General features: G+C 40.6%; 1 protein-coding gene across 1 annotated transcript in view; it reads right to left on the bottom strand.

The window, feature by feature from the left end:
• The window catches only part of PHIP (pleckstrin homology domain interacting protein), a 109,315-nt gene that overhangs the window by 24,112 nt on the left and 67,444 nt on the right, over positions 1-17,759 (bottom strand). The window contains exons 18-26 of the mRNA XM_054399307.1: positions 17,502-17,639; positions 16,224-16,407; positions 15,418-15,541; positions 12,206-12,346; positions 10,731-10,807; positions 9,754-9,985; positions 6,857-6,976; positions 567-674; positions 43-167 (exon numbers count right to left, since the gene is read on the bottom strand). Coding sequence (XP_054255282.1) covers positions 43-167; positions 567-674; positions 6,857-6,976; positions 9,754-9,985; positions 10,731-10,807; positions 12,206-12,346; positions 15,418-15,541; positions 16,224-16,407; positions 17,502-17,639 — 1,249 coding nt within the window. The remainder of the gene's footprint in view (positions 1-42; positions 168-566; positions 675-6,856; positions 6,977-9,753; positions 9,986-10,730; positions 10,808-12,205; positions 12,347-15,417; positions 15,542-16,223; positions 16,408-17,501; positions 17,640-17,759) is intronic.

Here is a 17,759-nt window from a genome sequence, read left to right on the forward strand (position 1 = left end):
CCAAGAAAGCCTCCAGTCTGAATAAAATATTGCTTTCCTTACTTCATGGTGAATGATCCTCCAGTTAGTTTACCCGTATCAGGGTCAAGAAAAGCTAGTTTGAGACAGCAGAGAGTAGGCAATCCCACTTCATACTTTATCCCAACTATTTTCATCAGCTCTTGCTCCTGGAATAAACAAAACGTCATGTACCACCACTGAGGTTAATTAAGATGACTATAACAACTTCCTGAAATATGGAAATATTAATACACTGTAAAGACAGCAAGATTTCTGCCAGAACATGTCGAAATCTCTGAAATGTAGCCTTTCAAAACAAGCTGTTATTTCACAACCTAACTTCTCTGAGAAATATTTTGCTCTGAAGTGTAACCACCTCATCTGCTCAAGCAGATGTATGAACAAGTACAGTGCAAGGTCTGATTTCAGTTGATTAAGTTCACTCTTTCCTCCTTAAAACATTAAGAGCACAACGTTAGAAACATCTCTATCAAGAATCTTCTTTCAGCTGGTTTCCAAACTTTTAAAAATATTAAGATACAAACAAAAAAGGAAAGAAATCCTACCCGTAGTTCCATTTTATGCCATGGTTGTTTCTTGGGATTGATGCTATATATTTTGTTCTTCTTAGCCATTACAACATAGGCTTCATGACCTTGTCGGAAGTAGTACACCTACAAGTGAAAAGTGACAGTTACCTAACAAAGGCAGTTACAGTTTAAAGACTCTGCTTAAATTGTAAATAAGAATTAGATCACAGGATCACAGGATGTTAGGGGTTGGAAGGGACCTCTGGAGATCTTCCAGGCCAACCCCCCCGACAGAGCAGGACCATAGAATCTAGCACAGGTCACACAGGAACACATCCAGATGGGGCTTGGAAGTCTCCAGAGAAGCAGACTCCACAACCTCTCTGGGCAGCCTGTTCCAGTGCTCTGGGACCCTCACTGTGAAGAAGTTCTTCCTTATGTTGAGGTGGAACCTCCCGTGCTGTAGTTTACATCCACTGCCCCTTGTCCTATCAGAGGGTGCAACTGAACAGAGCCTGTCCCTTCCTTCCTGAGCACCAGCCCTCAGATATTTATAGACATTGATTAGATCCCCTCTCAGTGTTCTCCTCTCCGATTAAACAGCCTCAGAGCTCTCAGTCTCTTCTCAGGGCAGTGCTCCAGTCCCTTCAGCATCCTTGTAGCCCTGTCCCTCTTTATTCATCCACAAGGAAGCAACGACTGTGTTAGTGGGGTGTGCTAAACCATGCTCATGGCTCATGCATGCTCTGGGAAATAAGTTCTGCTCGATCAATATCATGTTGGCATCTCAGACTGATCATGGATCCAAGCTAGAGGATGGGACATCTAGATTAGATGCTAGGAAGAAGCTCTTCACAGATTCTTCCAGAGAATTCAGTCCAGAGGCTGGACAAACCTTTTTTTTTTTTTTTTTTCTAAGAGGCTGAGCGAGTTACCAAGTAACAGAGGTAAGTTTATTTCATTGGCTCTGCAAATTTCTATATAGTTTAGGAACACAGAGTTTTGTCATCTTCTTCTCCTCTCCAGGCTGTCCCTTCTGCTTTGCTTCTGGCTGCCTGATCTCTGACCCTGCATGCAAGCTGAACTGTCTTCTGTTTTGACTGTGTAAGGTACAAGGGGAGGGAGAGACAGAAGGCTGGTTGTTAACATAGCCCTCTGGGCTACCCAGGGGGTATGAGTCTGTACAAGAGGTATTCTGATGTTGTTGAACTGTAAACATATGCAAATATACCTTGTACATGTTTATTGCCTTTTATAATTTTATGTTTACTCCACTTTTGTAAATATAATTTCATTTTGCTTCCAGAAATTCTGAGTTAGTGTGGAAAATTTACTCTGGGGGTAAATTTCCAATTTCTTGGGGTGCAAATCCAACCCATAACAAAGGCTTTAAGGAGTTCAAATGCTACCATATCACTGCTATGCAATGTGTGTTCTTTCCATTTTAACATCAACTTTTTTCCACTCTGTTTTCCTGCAAAAGGCACAGGTTTTAAAAAAAAATACTGTCAGACAATTAATAAAATAAATAAAATAAAAATAAAATTAAAAAAGACAAAAATAAAAACATTTACAGGATAAGCAGGAAAGATTTACAACCTCACTTTCCCTATGAGCAGCATATCCTAAATTACACCTGGGAGACCAAAATGGACTTTTAAGCATCTATTTATCATCAGAATACAGAAAAATTCAATGACAGTAACATGAATTTTACTAACCTACCAAGTTATTAGTAAGGACAGCCCTAAGATGACAATCAAGTACCACTAAAGTCAAGGGAAAAAAAAAAAAGAAAAACCAATGACAGTAACAAATTCTACTAATCTCTCCAGCTATTAGTAGAGACAGCTTAAGGTGACAATCAAGTATCACCAAGTTCACTATCTGGCTAATCCTAACTTTTTTGAATAAGAAATATAATCCAGAAGGAAAATTAGTTATTGTAGTAAGATTTTGGTGCTTCTGTACCACCAAGTGAGAAGCCTAACACAGGCATAAACAAGCTGCAAATAGACATTGTGAGTGCTTATTAAAATGTTTTCAAATCCATCCCACTAGAAATGTCCATGGTTCAGACATCCAGAGCCTGTTAATTTCACTTTGATCCCTTTGTGTATGACACCAAGTGGATGAATGCTTTGTGTAAGATCACTGTAATGAACAGCCCTGAAGAAAGGGACTTGAGGGTGCTGGTGGATGAGAAGCTCAACAGGAGCCAGCAGTGAGCACTTGCAGCCCAGAAAGCCAAGCAGAGCCTGGGCTGCATCAGGAGAAGTGTGGCCAGCAGGGCAACGGAGGTGATTCTCCCCCTCTGCTCCACACTGGAGAGACCCCACCTGGAGCTCTGTGTCCAGTTCTGGAGCCTCTATTACAAGAAGGATCTCAAGATGCTGGAAGGCATCCAGAGAAGGGCCACGAGGATGAGCAGAGGGCTGGAGCTCCTCTGCTATGAGGACAGACTGAGAGAGTTGGGGCTGTTCAGTCTGCAGAAGAGAAGGCTCCAATGAGACCTTCTTGTGGCCTTCCAGTATCTGAAGAGGGCTACAAGAAAGCTGGGGAGGGACTAGTGAGGGTGTCAGGGAGTGATAGGACTGGGGGGAATGGAGCAAGACTAGAAGTGGGGAGATTCAGATTGGATGTTAGGAAGTAGTTTTACACCATGAGGGTGGTGAGACACTGGCACAGGTTGCCCAGGGAGGTGGTGGAAGCCTCATCCCTGGAGGTTTTTGCAGCCAGGCTGGATGTGGCTGTGAGCAACCTGCTGTGGTGTGAGGTGTCCCTGCCCATGGCAGAGGGGTTGGAACTGGATGATCCTTGAGGTCCCTTCCCACCCTAACAATTCTATGATTCTAAGTAATAAGCTGAAAACCTTAAATATCTATTCCAGGAAGGTATCTGAAATGCAAAAACTGAGGTTCCTCAAGCTAACTGGAACCAAGATCTGACAAACAGCTGTACACCAAGAACAATGCAGTCCACATTTTAAAATCCTCTGGAAGTGCCCCAAACCATGGGATTTCCATCAAGTAGGATGAAGGAACAGCAGTTTAAATGCAAAGGTCTAACACAAGAAAGCAAGAGCGAGTAGCCCTCAGGCAGTTTTAAAACACATTTATCAAAATAAAGACGATAGCATTATTGTCTATAAACATCTGATCTCTTTTACTTTGCCTCAGTAATAGCTTGTAGCAAGCCTTTCCAACATCTATTAATACTGTGCTATGTATTAGATCCAGATTTCAGAGCCCCAAATGTGACTGTCTCCAGAATAAAGTGGGGAGAGGCTGCATAAAGATCAAAGGTGTGCCCCCTGGTTGGTTTTAAATACAGCATAAAGCACATCTCTCTATAAATTGAGCCAAAGAACTTGTTTCTAAACTCCTGGTGCTTTTCTCTCAGTGACAATACTGTAGATGAAGCCCACCTGGATCAGAGGAATCATCTCTAAACATCACTACCCCAGGCATCCCTACCCATGGCAGGGGGGTTGGAACTACATGATCTTCAAGGCCCCTTCCAACACAAATCATTCTGTGATTCTCTGAATCTATGTCCCTGCTTACTGCAAGATGACTTTTGAAGGTCGATTCCAACCTGATGCATTCTGTGATTCCATTTCCATCTGCTTTCCAGAACTATCTGTATCATAAAACCTTATCAACACGTAGCTCTGAGCAGCCTGATCTAGTGTGAGGTGTCCCTGCCCATGGCAGAGGGGTTGGAACTGGATGATCCTTGAGGTCCCTTCCAACCCTGGCAATTCTATGATTCTATGATGCTGCCTGTCAGGTTTCTACATTAAGAGTTTCTGAACTCTCTTAATGTTACATGACAATTATTATTTATGTATTTATGGAGAAGGACTCAGCACCACAATTTTTTCAACCTTTGTTTTTCCAAGTATTTGACCTGCACAATATCCTCATAGGGTAAAAATGCACACTAGTTACAGAAGGTATGAAAGCAGTGCAGAGAATCTCCTGAGCACTGTCAGAATCTTAACTGGTGGGAAAAGGAAGAGAAGCTACTGAGAGACAGATCTAAAAAAAAAAAAAAAAAAAGTGAATTTAAATTGCATTTTCAGTGTTGTGACAATTGTTTTCTATAGCTTCCAGTGAATCAAACCAGGGAGATGCACTTAGTGACACAGGCTACAAATAATTCCTCCTATACTCTGCTAAATCTGTAGATAAATTCACCAACCATTTGCAGAAGTGAAACATTTTTATTTTGCAAACAGTTGTAAGCATCCAGTATTCTGTCAGGAGAGCAAACTAGAAACAGATCTACAGAAAAAAAGATTTTATGTCTTTTCCCAGAAAATTTTATTTTTAATCCTTAATTCTGGCTTGTGCTTGTTTATTGTAGCACCCAGAGAAAATTGTTCTTTATTGTGCTAATGGCAGAATACTCCAATGACTGGGCATTGTGTATTGATCATCAGGCAAGATAATTGCAGTCTCATCTCTCAGGTGTGTTTCCACTGCTCCTCAAGCACATGACAAGAGTCTGTAAATGGCTGTAAATTCAGGACAGGAAAAGGGATGGTGTGTGCTGTTCTTATGCACTGACTATAACTAAATATAGTACTACTCTCTTTCCCTGTTTGTACAGCTGTAAGAGAACAAATCTGAAATAACTCTCCTCCCAAATCTTACAAAACATATCAACCATTCACCAAAATGTTTGAAGGCCACACAAGACCTCTTCAGATTAGATCTTCTAATTAAGCTGATCTGTGGATCTCAAAAGTAACTCTCTAGATGAATAGCTTCTTTTCACATTGTAAGCAAATCTGGGGAGGCGTAAGTATCAGAGATGAAATTTTAGACAGAGCAGCTTGATTACTCTCCATTGGTGCAACCACCCCTACTTTCTAGGCCAAGACAGGAAATTTCCTGTTCACCAATATAGAGCTTTTTTTCAGCCTACTTAGATACTGCCAGTACTCACTGCACAAGCTATTCAGCAGGTGCCAAAACAAACACACTAGTTCATCTTCCTAAACTGATACATTCAAATCTCCTGTCTAATATGGAACAGATAAACCCTTGGCTGCCTCACTGTATCCAGATGGTATCAAGCACCAAATATATTTATTTGGACTTGATCTTTTGAACAGCACAGTCTCCAAAACATGCTTGCTGGAGGGCATAACTACATAAGAGTTTTCTCCAGTTGCAACCTTCAACTTGAAGTTCCCCTTCCCTCCCTCACTTAGCAATGCCAATGTGATTTTTGCATAGCTGAGCTGTGAACTGCATCAGTGAAGCAATCCAGTAAAAACAAAACTGCTTGCATGCACAACCTCTGCTCCTAACTCAGTTTCTAAGGTGGTGCTTACAGACAGCTCTAGCTCAGGATCACAGTTTAACCACCTTAGTCACCACAGTCAACTCTTTCTCCAACTGCATTCTGAAGATGTGAGCTACAAAAGAACTGTTTAGTACCTTAGAAACACACCACTCCTTGAAGAGCCAACAGACCACAGCATAAACCAACTATTTCCCCTTGTTTTAACCTGAGGAGATTTAGGAAACATGCACAGACTCTGGTTTGCAAGACTGCCTTCTGACACTACTTATGTATATAATTCACTGTACATATGCTATATATTCCAAAGTAAAACTTGTTGGTGTCCTTCAGCTACTGTGTTTTGAGACCACGGGCCCATGTTTACAAAGTGCTACAGTGCTCTTGTGCTCTTCTGTAGTAAACAGGCCAGCAGCATTTTTTACCTATCAGAAACATCAGTGAAAAGGACAATAGCAGAGTTCTACTTCAGAACAGATTCATTTTAAAAGACAAAACAAACAAACAAAACCCCAAACCAAAACATAACCCCCAAAACATCATTCACCACAAAAATCAAACCAAACCAAACCAAACCCTCCTCCCCCTAGAAGTTTAATTCCTATTTTTTCACTTCAAGTCTGGGGTTTTCCAAACTTAAATTTCTATTCTTCAGCATACAAGATGCTCTACAACTAAGAACTAGTTTTAAAGCACCTCACACAGCTTCCACATGTTGTGAGGAAATGAGCACACTGAACATAGTATAAAAAGGGATGGCACTTCAACAGCATAGGATGGTAATGATAATAAGAATAGATATAGAAAAGTCAAAGCAACACTGTGCAGAATATTTTAAGTATTGGAAAGTCTAGAGGAAGCAAAAGCAAATTTTAGCTAGACCAAAAGAATGGTTTGTAGAAAATCCAAAATACTCTGATAGTAAATCTCTGGGGAGAAAAACCCACGCAGTTAAAAAATAAGAAAGGCAAAACCAAGCTGAAAGAAGGCAGAGGGAATAACTACAATACCTCATCCCCCATCTGCGGCACAAATGGGCACCGACGAGGAACAGTGTCCGTAATCCATGCTGAAGGCAGCCATTCTTCCAGTGTCAAACCATTTTCTGCCAGAACTCCCACAGCCAGCCTCTGAAGAAAATGCACACAGAAGATTAATGTGAATAAATTAACATTTGGGGAAGGCTTGGATTTTGGGAAGTGTTTCATTGAAATCAGCTGTCATTTCTTAAGGACATTTAATGTAAAAAGAAAATTATTGCCAACGGGAAGATAAATCTTACTTAACTGCTTACAGTAATGTCAAGACCAAAAATATTAATTCTCTGGAAAATTAAGTGGGGTTGAATTTAGGTTTTTTGGTTGGTTGGTTGGTTTGGTTTTAGTTTGTTGGTTTTAGAGGTGGTGAGGCTCTCTTAACAAAGACTGGATTTATTAACACTCTAGTAACTTGGTCTCATGTCCAAAAAAAGATAAAACTGAGATATGCCATTTTCTTTAACCAAATTCACATGGTTGCCTTGGCTTGTAAGACCACAACTATACACCTGCCTCCAGTTAAGGAACCCCACAAAATGAGGAGGAAAAGAAAAAGGAACACACAGAGGTAATGCATGTTTAGGCTGACAGCTGGACTCAATGATCTTAGAGTTTTTTTCCAACCAAAACAATTCTATGATTCAGTTCTATGTGGAAATGTCCTGGATTGCACATCCATGTAACCCACTGGTGTCTAAGCTATAATGTGCTGTGGGACTGCATTTTCAGATTGTATGTCCACAATGTGTAAGGAAGGAAGCTCACTGCAGTTGCTGGTCCTAGGTGCATGCTTTCTCTATTTACTAAGCCAGACAGGGCAGGTGTTTGCACAATCACTCAAGCAAGGTTGCTTTGAAATCAACAGAATCTTGTGCAGGTACAGAAAGCAGCCTTGGATGGTTGTACAGAAATGCATTCCATGTAGCTACTAATGAGAGACTCGGCATCCTCAGATTGCAAATAGGATGCTCCCAAGTGTAACTTCACTGCACAAGGTCAGATGTGGTTTCATCAGGATGGGAACTGCTTTTAGTGCACCACTGGAGCGCTGGTGGGGTAGCCACAGGAAAAAGCATGCACACAGTTACAACAAGCAAAAACTCAAAAGAGAACCTCTCCATTGTAATAAACCACTGGCACAGAAGCACCTTGTAGATTCTGAGGTTCAAGCAGGTCTGTCTTATGAGAAACTGATGCACTACATCAGAGTAAAGTCTGTCTAGCTAATTAGTCATTAGAAATAGCCTTTAAACAGAAAGTCTTCCCTTGCTGAAACTTCACATATTAATCATCAGTTTAAGACCCTCTTGAAGCCAAACCTGAACTCAGTTAATCATCAGGAAGAGACTAGTCCCAGTGACTTTATCTAATCATTTCTGAAACTACTAAATCCTTTAGTAATTAGTTCCACAACCTGATTATGTGGCTCAGGTGGTTTGGGGTTGGTTGGTTTGCTTTCAAGGGGTGGGTGGGGAATGGGCAAAGGGCTCTGTTTTGAGCTTTATGCTTGTGTCATTAGGTGTTACATCTCTGTGTAACAAAATGAGTAAGTAAATCACTCTACATTTATTAATTTCTAAACCATTCATAGTTTTATAAAAGCTTTTAAATTATATCTCCTTCAAACTCCCTTCTAAGAATCAGCCACTTTGTGTCTGCCTTAAGGAGGGAAAAAAAATATTCCGTATCCTTTGATCTTCCTGAGGGCTCCTTTCTTGCTCTTCTTCATTGCTGTATCATGTTTTAGATTGATTTTTGGTGGAATGGGATTAGAAATATAAGCACCACTCAAGATCTTGACAGCCTGTGCATTAAGAGAGAGGAATGATTCTTTCTCTACTTCCTTAATTCCTAAGATTCTGTGCCTGGCTACAAAGATGATCACAATTTCTTTCCTCAGCAGAAAGCCCTAATTGTGATTGATGTTCAAGAATCAGAAAGAACTTTCTACCAGTAGGGACTGTGAGCTCTCTGCCTGCTAAGGAGGTAGAATCTCCATCAGAAGAAACTTCAAACATCTGTCAGGAATTACAGGTATAATTAATCCTGCCTAGGGGCAGAGGGATAGTTTTCTCATATTCCTTCTAGCCTAATGTTTTCTTAAGATTCAAGAAAGTAGCAGGTCATTTTTAAAAACTCAATCAAAGACCTCCTGCACCTCCATAACCAGGACACAATCATGATAAATGGATGCAAGGTTCCCAAAACACTCAGTGCAGCTTTAATCTAAGTGGAAATATTAGGCTTTCAGCCAGCCTTATTTTTATAACAAAAAGCTAAACCAAAGATTTCAACAATTAAAAACCCACCACTGTCTGTTTTCTGATCTTGTACCTTCTTCTGGGTTCAGAATATGTAAATACCATTATATTATTAGTATTGACACAAACCCCAAATGACAGGAAACAAAAAGTAGACTAATCAAAGAGTAACAACCACGACCTAACAGGCTGCATTTCATACAAAAGATACTATGCCAACCTGTATATTCCCCTTGATAGAAATACAGTGGCAATCCTCAATCAAATATCATACATCATGGAAATGATGGGGAAAAATATTTACATGATTGCACAGGCCTAAAAGAAACTGCAATTAAACAGGGAGTCTCTTTCCAGTGTAGCTGAAAAAATACAGGCACGTGTTATATCAATACTTAATAGAAAGGAAGCTTCTGGTCTAAGAAAAGATGTGTTTAAGAACATTACAAATGCTCCTTAAGTAAAATTTACCATACTTAGACAGTGTATCATTATAGGATATCTTTTGACTTAGTAATCGTTATTTATTATGGGTAAAAATCATGATGGGTTTACAAATTACACAGTATTAAGCTCTCTCTAAGCCAGCAAGAGCAAAGGACATCTGACCTTTTGTTTTCTTTCTTTGGGTTTCCTCTTCTTTGGTGATGTTGATGGTCCATCTTTCTCCTCAATCCCTTTTTTCCTTTCCTTTTTAATTTGCTTCTTTTGCTTTTCATGTCCTTCTTCATCCTCTGAACTACTTTCTGCTTTCTTTGTTTTAATTTTAGGAATTTTCTTTGGTGGTTGCAAGTTGATTCCTGCATCTGCTGTCCAGTCAGAATAATCACTAGAGTAGTCACTATGTATGACATACCAAAGAACACAAGAAATTAAAACCCAAAAGTTAAAAAAGCAATTCAGGGTGCATTGGATTATGTAACCCAAGAAAAGATTATAGTTAGCAGTCCAGAAAACTATAATATTTTAATATTTAAAACCAGTGCCTAAACCCCTGTGTTCTAAGTGCAATTTAAATGGTAGTAAACCAAAAGCCTTGAGATAATTCAATCTTACAAGAAGCTTAACTCCTAGCATCACATGAAGTACATCCACTCTTAACTTGGTCAAGTCAGCATGAATCATGCTAAACTCTGGGTACTCTTCTCAGGACTTCTGGGTTTCAATAGCTTTGAATAAAAATGCAAGTTAAAAAAAAACAAACAAAAAGATCTACTGAAGAAGAAACAAAGGATGGGTTGAGACTACCTCCATCTTTGCTCTCCAATTTCAAACCAAGGGTTAGCAAAGTCAGTGACAGTCACTCTTACAGGAATCTGCTGCCACATGCCTGAAATGTGCATGTGCCTGCAAGAGTTACACTCCTGCAAAACCTACCAGAAATAATCCTGCTTCTAGCAAACAAGAATGAAACCTTCCCTAAATTTTAGTTAGCAATACAGCTGGAAATTAAATCCTGAAAGTTTTAAAGGTTATTTTTCGTCTTTTCTTCTAAACATGCAGAAATTTTAGTTATTAATTTGTTTACAGCAAAGGTTATTCACAGTTTATCAGGACTTTTCTCTGTGAATTACACTGTCACTTACCTAGAACTGCCATCACTGTGCCATGCTCTTTCATCATCTTCTGACGTTCCACCACTGGCAACAACTACTTCCCCTTCCTAGCAAAAGAGGAGCAGGGGGGAAGGCAGGGAAGAAAAAGGAAGCATTTTTCCTTTGGAACTCAAAAAAGTTGTAATACGTGCCAATATGACTAAGCTTCGTATGTGTTATAAATGTTCTAAAGCATTATAAAAGCTTTATGTTGTTAAAGAGGCATTTTAGTTTGAAGACAGTTATTTTAATGGACTATATTAAATAAAAAGAATAAAATACCTCTGCCTGGACAGCTGCACAGGCGCAGATATGAAGAGTAGAATAAGAGGCACAGATATGAAAAGTACAATAAAAATATAATAATAAGAGTATAATAATATCAAGAGATAATGATTTTGTTAACATATAGCCAGTGGAGAGACGAATGTTTCTCAGTCTGCATTTAAATAAGCTACCATACCTTGCTGAAAATTATTTCCAGTCCTTTTAACCTAACATTTCCACATCCTCTCAATTAGCATCAAACACCTGCTACAAACTTCACATATTCTTATTACTCAATTCTCTACTGTAGCTACAGAAGCACAGAATAGCTGAATCTGGGAGAGACCTCTGGAGATTGTATCATGCAACCTCCCTGTTCAGGCAGGACCACCCAGAGCCCGTGGCCATACTGCTGCCAGGCCATATAGGCCATACTGGTTCAGATTATAATTACATTACACACACAAAAATCTGCCTTTACAAATGAACATTTCTCCCTTTTGTCACAGAACCAATAAATGTTAGAGGACCTCCAGAGATCATTGAGTTCAACACCCCTGCCAGACCAGCATCACCTAGGGCAGCTCATACAGGAATGCATCCAGATGGGTTTTGAGTCTCCAGAGAAGGAGACTCCACAACCTCTCTGGGCAGCCGCTTCCAGTGCTCCGTCACCCTCACTGTAAAGAAGTTTCTCCTCTAGGTAAGCGTCAATTACTTGGTAGTAAGAACTAAATACATACAAAAGTAATTTAATATCATTATTTAAAGAGGTGAAAGAAAACACAATGAAAAACGTCAGGCTTGATGGAGCTCTCAGCAACCTGATCTATTCACGGAATAGATTCACAGAATGGTTTGGTTTGGAAGGGACCTTAAAGGTCATCTAGTTCCAATCCCCCTCTGCCATGGTCAGGGACACCTCCCACTAGACCAGGTTGCTCAAGGCCCTGTCCCTGGCCTTAAACACCTCTAGGGAGGGGGCATCCACAGCCGCTTTGGGCAACCTTTAACTTGCTGCATGTTTTTAAATCAGCCAATCTATTGGGGATGTCCCTGCTTACTGCAGGGGCATTGGACTAGATGAGCTTTAAAGGTCCCTTCCAAACCAATGCATTCTACGATTCTGTGAGCTTCCACAAGAAAGAAGTTTTGATAAGATAAGACAGACAAGATTGCTTCACAAATAAGGATCTTACATCTGAGGAACTGTGCCCATTTTCTAACTCTTCAGCAGGCCTTGCAGTTTCTTCTACTGCATATCTTGTGCGGTAGTTGTGCTGGTTAGCTTGCTGCTTTTTTGAGTCGCTGGTGTCTAGTAAATGATCGTGAGAATGGTTCTGCAAAGACATGAAAGTCAAAATGATTTTCTTTAATAACAGCATTCCAGAAAGCAACTTCTTCAGATAAAAGTTTAAACACCATAAAATTCAAAACAGGACACAAATCCCCAACTAAAGAGCTGCTGAAGAAAACGCTCCACGTGCCTAGTTGAACATAAGCACCAAGATGTTCAATATATTCTGAAAATAATTAAAACTTCTTCCCAGATACAACAAAAAGTTTTTATCCTAATAATTAAAACTCAATTCACTACAAGGCACATATCAGTTAACTAACTGCTAAGAGCTTGTAACAGCTCAAAACTGCACTAAAAATGGCCATCACAGGAAAGGAAACTTTTATAGAATCACAGAATGTCAGGGGCTGGAAGGGACCTCAAAAGCTCATCCAGGACAAGCCTGCTGCCAGAGCAGGATCACCTAGAGCAGATCACACAGGAACACATCCAGCTGAGTTTTGAATATTTCCAGAGAGGGAGACTCCACAACCCCCCTGGGCAGTCTGTTCCAGTCTTCTGTCACCCTCACACTGAAAAAATTTTCCCTCATGTTTCCATGGAAATTCCCATGCTTCACCTTCCACTCCTGCCCCTTGTGCTGTCATTGGGCATCACCCAGCAGAGCCTGGCTCCAGCCTCTGGGCACTCCCCCTGCACATCTTTATCAACATCAATGAGGTCACCTCTCAGCCTCCTCCTCTCCACGGTACAGAGCCCTCAGCTCCCTCAGGCTCTCCTCTGCCTTCCACTGCCTTCATCATTTTTGCGGCTCTGCACTGGACACTTTCAAGCAGCTCCCTGAGGTCCTTCTTGACCTGAGGGGCCCAGAACTGGACACAATATTCCAGATGCAACCTCACCAGGACAGAGTAGAAGAGGAGGAGAACCTCTCCTGACCTATTAACCCCACCCTTAGACATGTCCAGGGTTCAGATCTGTTAGGAGAGACACCCATAGAGGAATCCATCCATTAGCATACAGAGATGACTGCTAGCAAGTAAAGGCCCTTAAATGGTGTGATGTTGCATGGGAGAGTTGAAATGAATGTGTTTGCTGGAATGAATCTGGGTTCTTATGAACCTTACAAGAATGTAATAAGGCAGTAATTAAGAAACATTTCATACTCCTGCAGAAAGACATCTTGGTTTTCATGCTGAGCATACATGATGCAAACACTTGCTCTCAGCACAAAGTGTGTTATTTTGTAACAGTCCCCACTGCCTGGTTAAAACAAAATAATCAAGAGCTATGATCTCAATTTCAAGGTTTCTTCTAATTGTTTTTGGCATCCAGCTTCAGCCTAGCTCAGATGGACACATTCCTAGATGCCACAAAAGGAGGTACACTTCCCCAGTGCTCTTTCTTCCACAAAGCAATTCTCAGCTACCTATTAGATGCTGATACAGTTGAAAAAAAATAGTCCCAGAGTTGAAGGAAGTAGAACTGCAGCAAACCACAGAAAGTACTAAATATTATCACAGCCTTCTAGTAGAACAGGCTGCTTGTACCAATTCCTCTTGGATTTTTTTCTTTTGTAGAAAAGAGAAGACCTTTCCTGTCACATTTGATGAAAGTTGGTTCATGAGGTTAACTTTTGTGGTTGAGGAAATAAACCAACCAACTTTTTGGTGAAAATTGTACTAAAACTTGGCTTAGCAGCAGTAGCTAATATTTGGGTTTCCTTAGTGTGCTGGTTTGGGCAGGGATAGAGTTAATTTTCTTCACAGTAGCTGGTATTGAGGCTGTGTTTTATATTTGTGCTGAAAACAATATTGGTAACACAGGGATGTTTTTGTTATTGCTGAACAGTGCTGACACAGAGTCAGCACTGCTTTTCCTGCTTTTCACCCCACCTGTGAGTAGGCTGGGGGTGCACAAGAAGCTGGGAAGGGACATAGCTGAGATAGCTGACCCCAAGTGACCAAGGAGATATTCCATTCCATACCATACAACTTTATGCTCAGTGTAGAAAGCTGGGGGAAGGAAGAGGTTGGAGACATTGGGAAGACAAAACACCATCACTCCCAAGCAACCACTAAGTGTGCTGGAGCCCTGCTTTCCTCCACATGGCTGAACACCCACCTGCTACAGGAAGGAGTGAATGAATTCCTTGGTTTGCTTTGCTTCTGTGGGTGGCTTTTGCTTTACCTATTAAACTGCCTTTATCTCAACCCTTCAGTTTGCTCACTTCTATTCTTCTGATTCTCTCCCCCACTGGAGGGGAGTGAGTGAGGGGCTGCATGGTGCTTAGTTAAACCACAACACTGGGCCACAACAGTTTTCCTTAAAATATAGAATTCTGGTAGCTAGAGCTTTTATTCCTGCCTCCTCTGTTAGAAGATACACACCTTTTACATATGGGACTGCAGGAGCTCAGCAGCGAGCCAGCACACCAGCCTGTACAATTGTGTCAGTTTTCACTCAAGCACACCGACCCAAACTGCTCTGTGCTCTATTCAGAGCTCAGCATGTTCCTTTTGTTCTGTCCAGTGAACTGAAGCTGGGGAAGCATGACTGACAGCACAGCTACCTGAGACATTTCCAATGGGACTGCTCAGTAAGCAGCATTTTAACACTGACCAAGACTTTTGGGACCTGGACTACTACTTCTGAATTCAAACTGGCAGCACATACCAGACCTCCTCAAGCTGCTCTGACCTGACCCAGAACAGCTCTGAGGTAGCCCTAAGACTAGTGGCTGAGCCCATCACACAGCCTTCTGTCTCTCAGCCTTCTGGGGCTGTTCACTTCTCATCAAGCTCTCAAGTTTCACTGCTGAAGGAGAGATCAAAAAGGTCAGTGTTACAGCAATAACTTCTGCTACCAAACTGCAACTTTTCCATAAAGTACATCTGCCTCTTAGCATCATGAAACATGGTATGAGGAGCCATGCACAACAGAATGAAACAAATTAGTCAAGTGTCCTTCACAATAATCGCACAGGACATTAGGGGTTAGAAGGGACCTCTGGAGGTCTTTTCTGAGCCAGGAACATAAATTGATGTGGCCTAACACACTGAGTTTAAATTTTATGCTCCCTAGTGCAACAAGGCAGAAGTGACTATTTACCTTAGAGAATGCAGGTATTTTGTTTTCCCTTTGAATGTGACTCGTTATGTGTTTCCGTTTCTCTTCTGATCGATACACCCTTACTTCTTCTTCTCCCTTTGCTGTTCTCCACTCCTCCTGCCTACTGTAAAAAGGAAAATTGAGAGGTTAACTTTATAAAGCAAAATACTACAGTGGAGAGGATCTATTACAAATGAAGGAACAAATCTTCAACCCTTATAGTATTTCTTTGAACAGTAGTTCTATTTCCAGTCAGAATATGGCTTCAAAATTACCCTCTGAACAAAGTAAGTTTTGAATCTCCTTAAAAACCTTCTGTTAATTGTGGCTAGTAGGGCTTTTTGCCTTACTGATGTAAGTATTTATCACAGGAGTTAATTACTGAACAAAACAAAGTTTCAGTCTGGAAATAAAAACTTACCTCAGGCATCTAATGGACACCTAATCCAGTGTCCCAGCCACAAAATATCATATAATGGCAGGACAAACAGGAGTGAAAACATACTGTTATCTTATGCTACAAATCAGGGAACACTGAGGCAACTGGAGCTTGTTGCATATACAAGTTAAATTACTCTGTCAATTTTTATTCACAAATCTATCATTCCAAGAGTCTTTAAGTGATATGCAAACAACAAATGATTTCAAACTGAAACTGATAAGAAATAGGAGACCACAGAATAGATAAATACCACAGAATAGATAAATACCACACAGAGAGTTCTATGACATTGTGAATTCCAAAACTGTTCCATTTGATTAAGTTCACCAAATGAGAATTGGCAGCAAACTTGGCCTATGTTTACCTGGCCACACCAGAGGACAGTTCAGGCACCACAACCCTTCGACTCCATGCCACAAGGTCCCTCTCAGTGGCAATTTCACTTCTGGGTGCGTTGCTGTGCATCTGACGGACACCTTCAATTTGTCCACTGCGCCTTAACCCGATATTTGGTGGTGAATGTACTTCTGAGGTAGAACTTACAGACCCTAAAAAGTCAAGAAGACATAGTTTTACTTCACCTGAAAGTCTAAGGGATGCATTTAAAAACTCAGAGTTCAAGAAAAGAGAATTTTACTTCATCTGTTACTTCAGAAGAAATCAAGTATTTACCTGAATATAACTATTTCAGCAGCTTCTACAGTCACCACAACACATATTTAAACAGTTACTGGGCTGCAGTACTCTCATTAATAATTCACATTGAAAAAGAGCAGTTGTATCCACAATCCAAAGTGAAACAAATGATTCAGTGGGTTTGCTGTCCTTTAAAAAAATCTGTTCTGTGAAGCTGACTATTGCTTCTGCACTCTAGATCCCTATTATAAAAGTGAGCTGACTAAGTGTAGCAGTCCTTTAACAGCCTTCTATCTTCAAAAAAGGCCACATTATGTGAAATTTTTAATTACCCAAGCTGTAAATTTCTGAAATGTTCAAAAGATTTAAAAAAACACCACCACACCAAAAGCCAACAACAAAGAAAACGAAGCAAACAAAAAACTGCTAACCAAACAAAAGCCAACAAAAAACCAACACACACATACAAAAAAATCCCCAGAAACCTGCACATGCAACATCCTTCAAACACCTACATTGTAGCAAAATTTCAGCCTTTCCCTACATCTTTCCACACACAAACTGTTCTGGCTTACTATGCTGGATTGCCAACCAGGATTTTTAAAGCACTGGGCAATGTAGTGCAAGACTAAGCAAAGGAACAGCTGTACTGAAAAATAAGCAACTCCTTCCTCTTTTCTCCTTCTTATTTTATTTGAGACAATTCAGATTCCCATCAAGTCGATGGCCAGTTCCAGATTGCTACCCAGGAGGGTAGTTCTAAAGCAAAGCAGCTGCACAGACAATAGCAATGATAAATTTGTAATGTTAAGAGTCCTGAGATCCTGCAGAAAGATAAAAGATGGCAATGCTGTATTATTTTCTGTTGATCCATACCTCCTTTCTTTCTAGTAGTTCAACAAAATGCACAAATCGTGCACAGCAGTATGATTCATGTTTTCCAACTCTCAGCTGTTTCAATAGGAAAGCTACACCACACCATCCATTCCACCCCCCCATAAGCTACCTCTGCTTATCCGGCTGGCACTACTGGTTCCTGCCTCCCCAGAACGTCTCTGGTCCTGCTCTTGTTGAAGTCTTTGAATCATGCTATCCAATGGACTGACTTCTTGATTTGCTTGTTGACTAAGAACCTGATTCAACCCTGTAAAGCAGAATATACAAGAGAACAACACACAAATGTTGAAGATTCAAATGTTACAAACAGCTCACCTAAGTTTTCACTTTGATGGGTCCAGAGGAGGGCCATGAAGATGATCAGAGG

The sequence above is a fragment of the Indicator indicator genome, chromosome 2 (genome assembly GCF_027791375.1).
Source record: "Indicator indicator isolate 239-I01 chromosome 2, UM_Iind_1.1, whole genome shotgun sequence".
Taxonomy (NCBI): Eukaryota; Metazoa; Chordata; class Aves; order Piciformes; family Indicatoridae; genus Indicator; species Indicator indicator.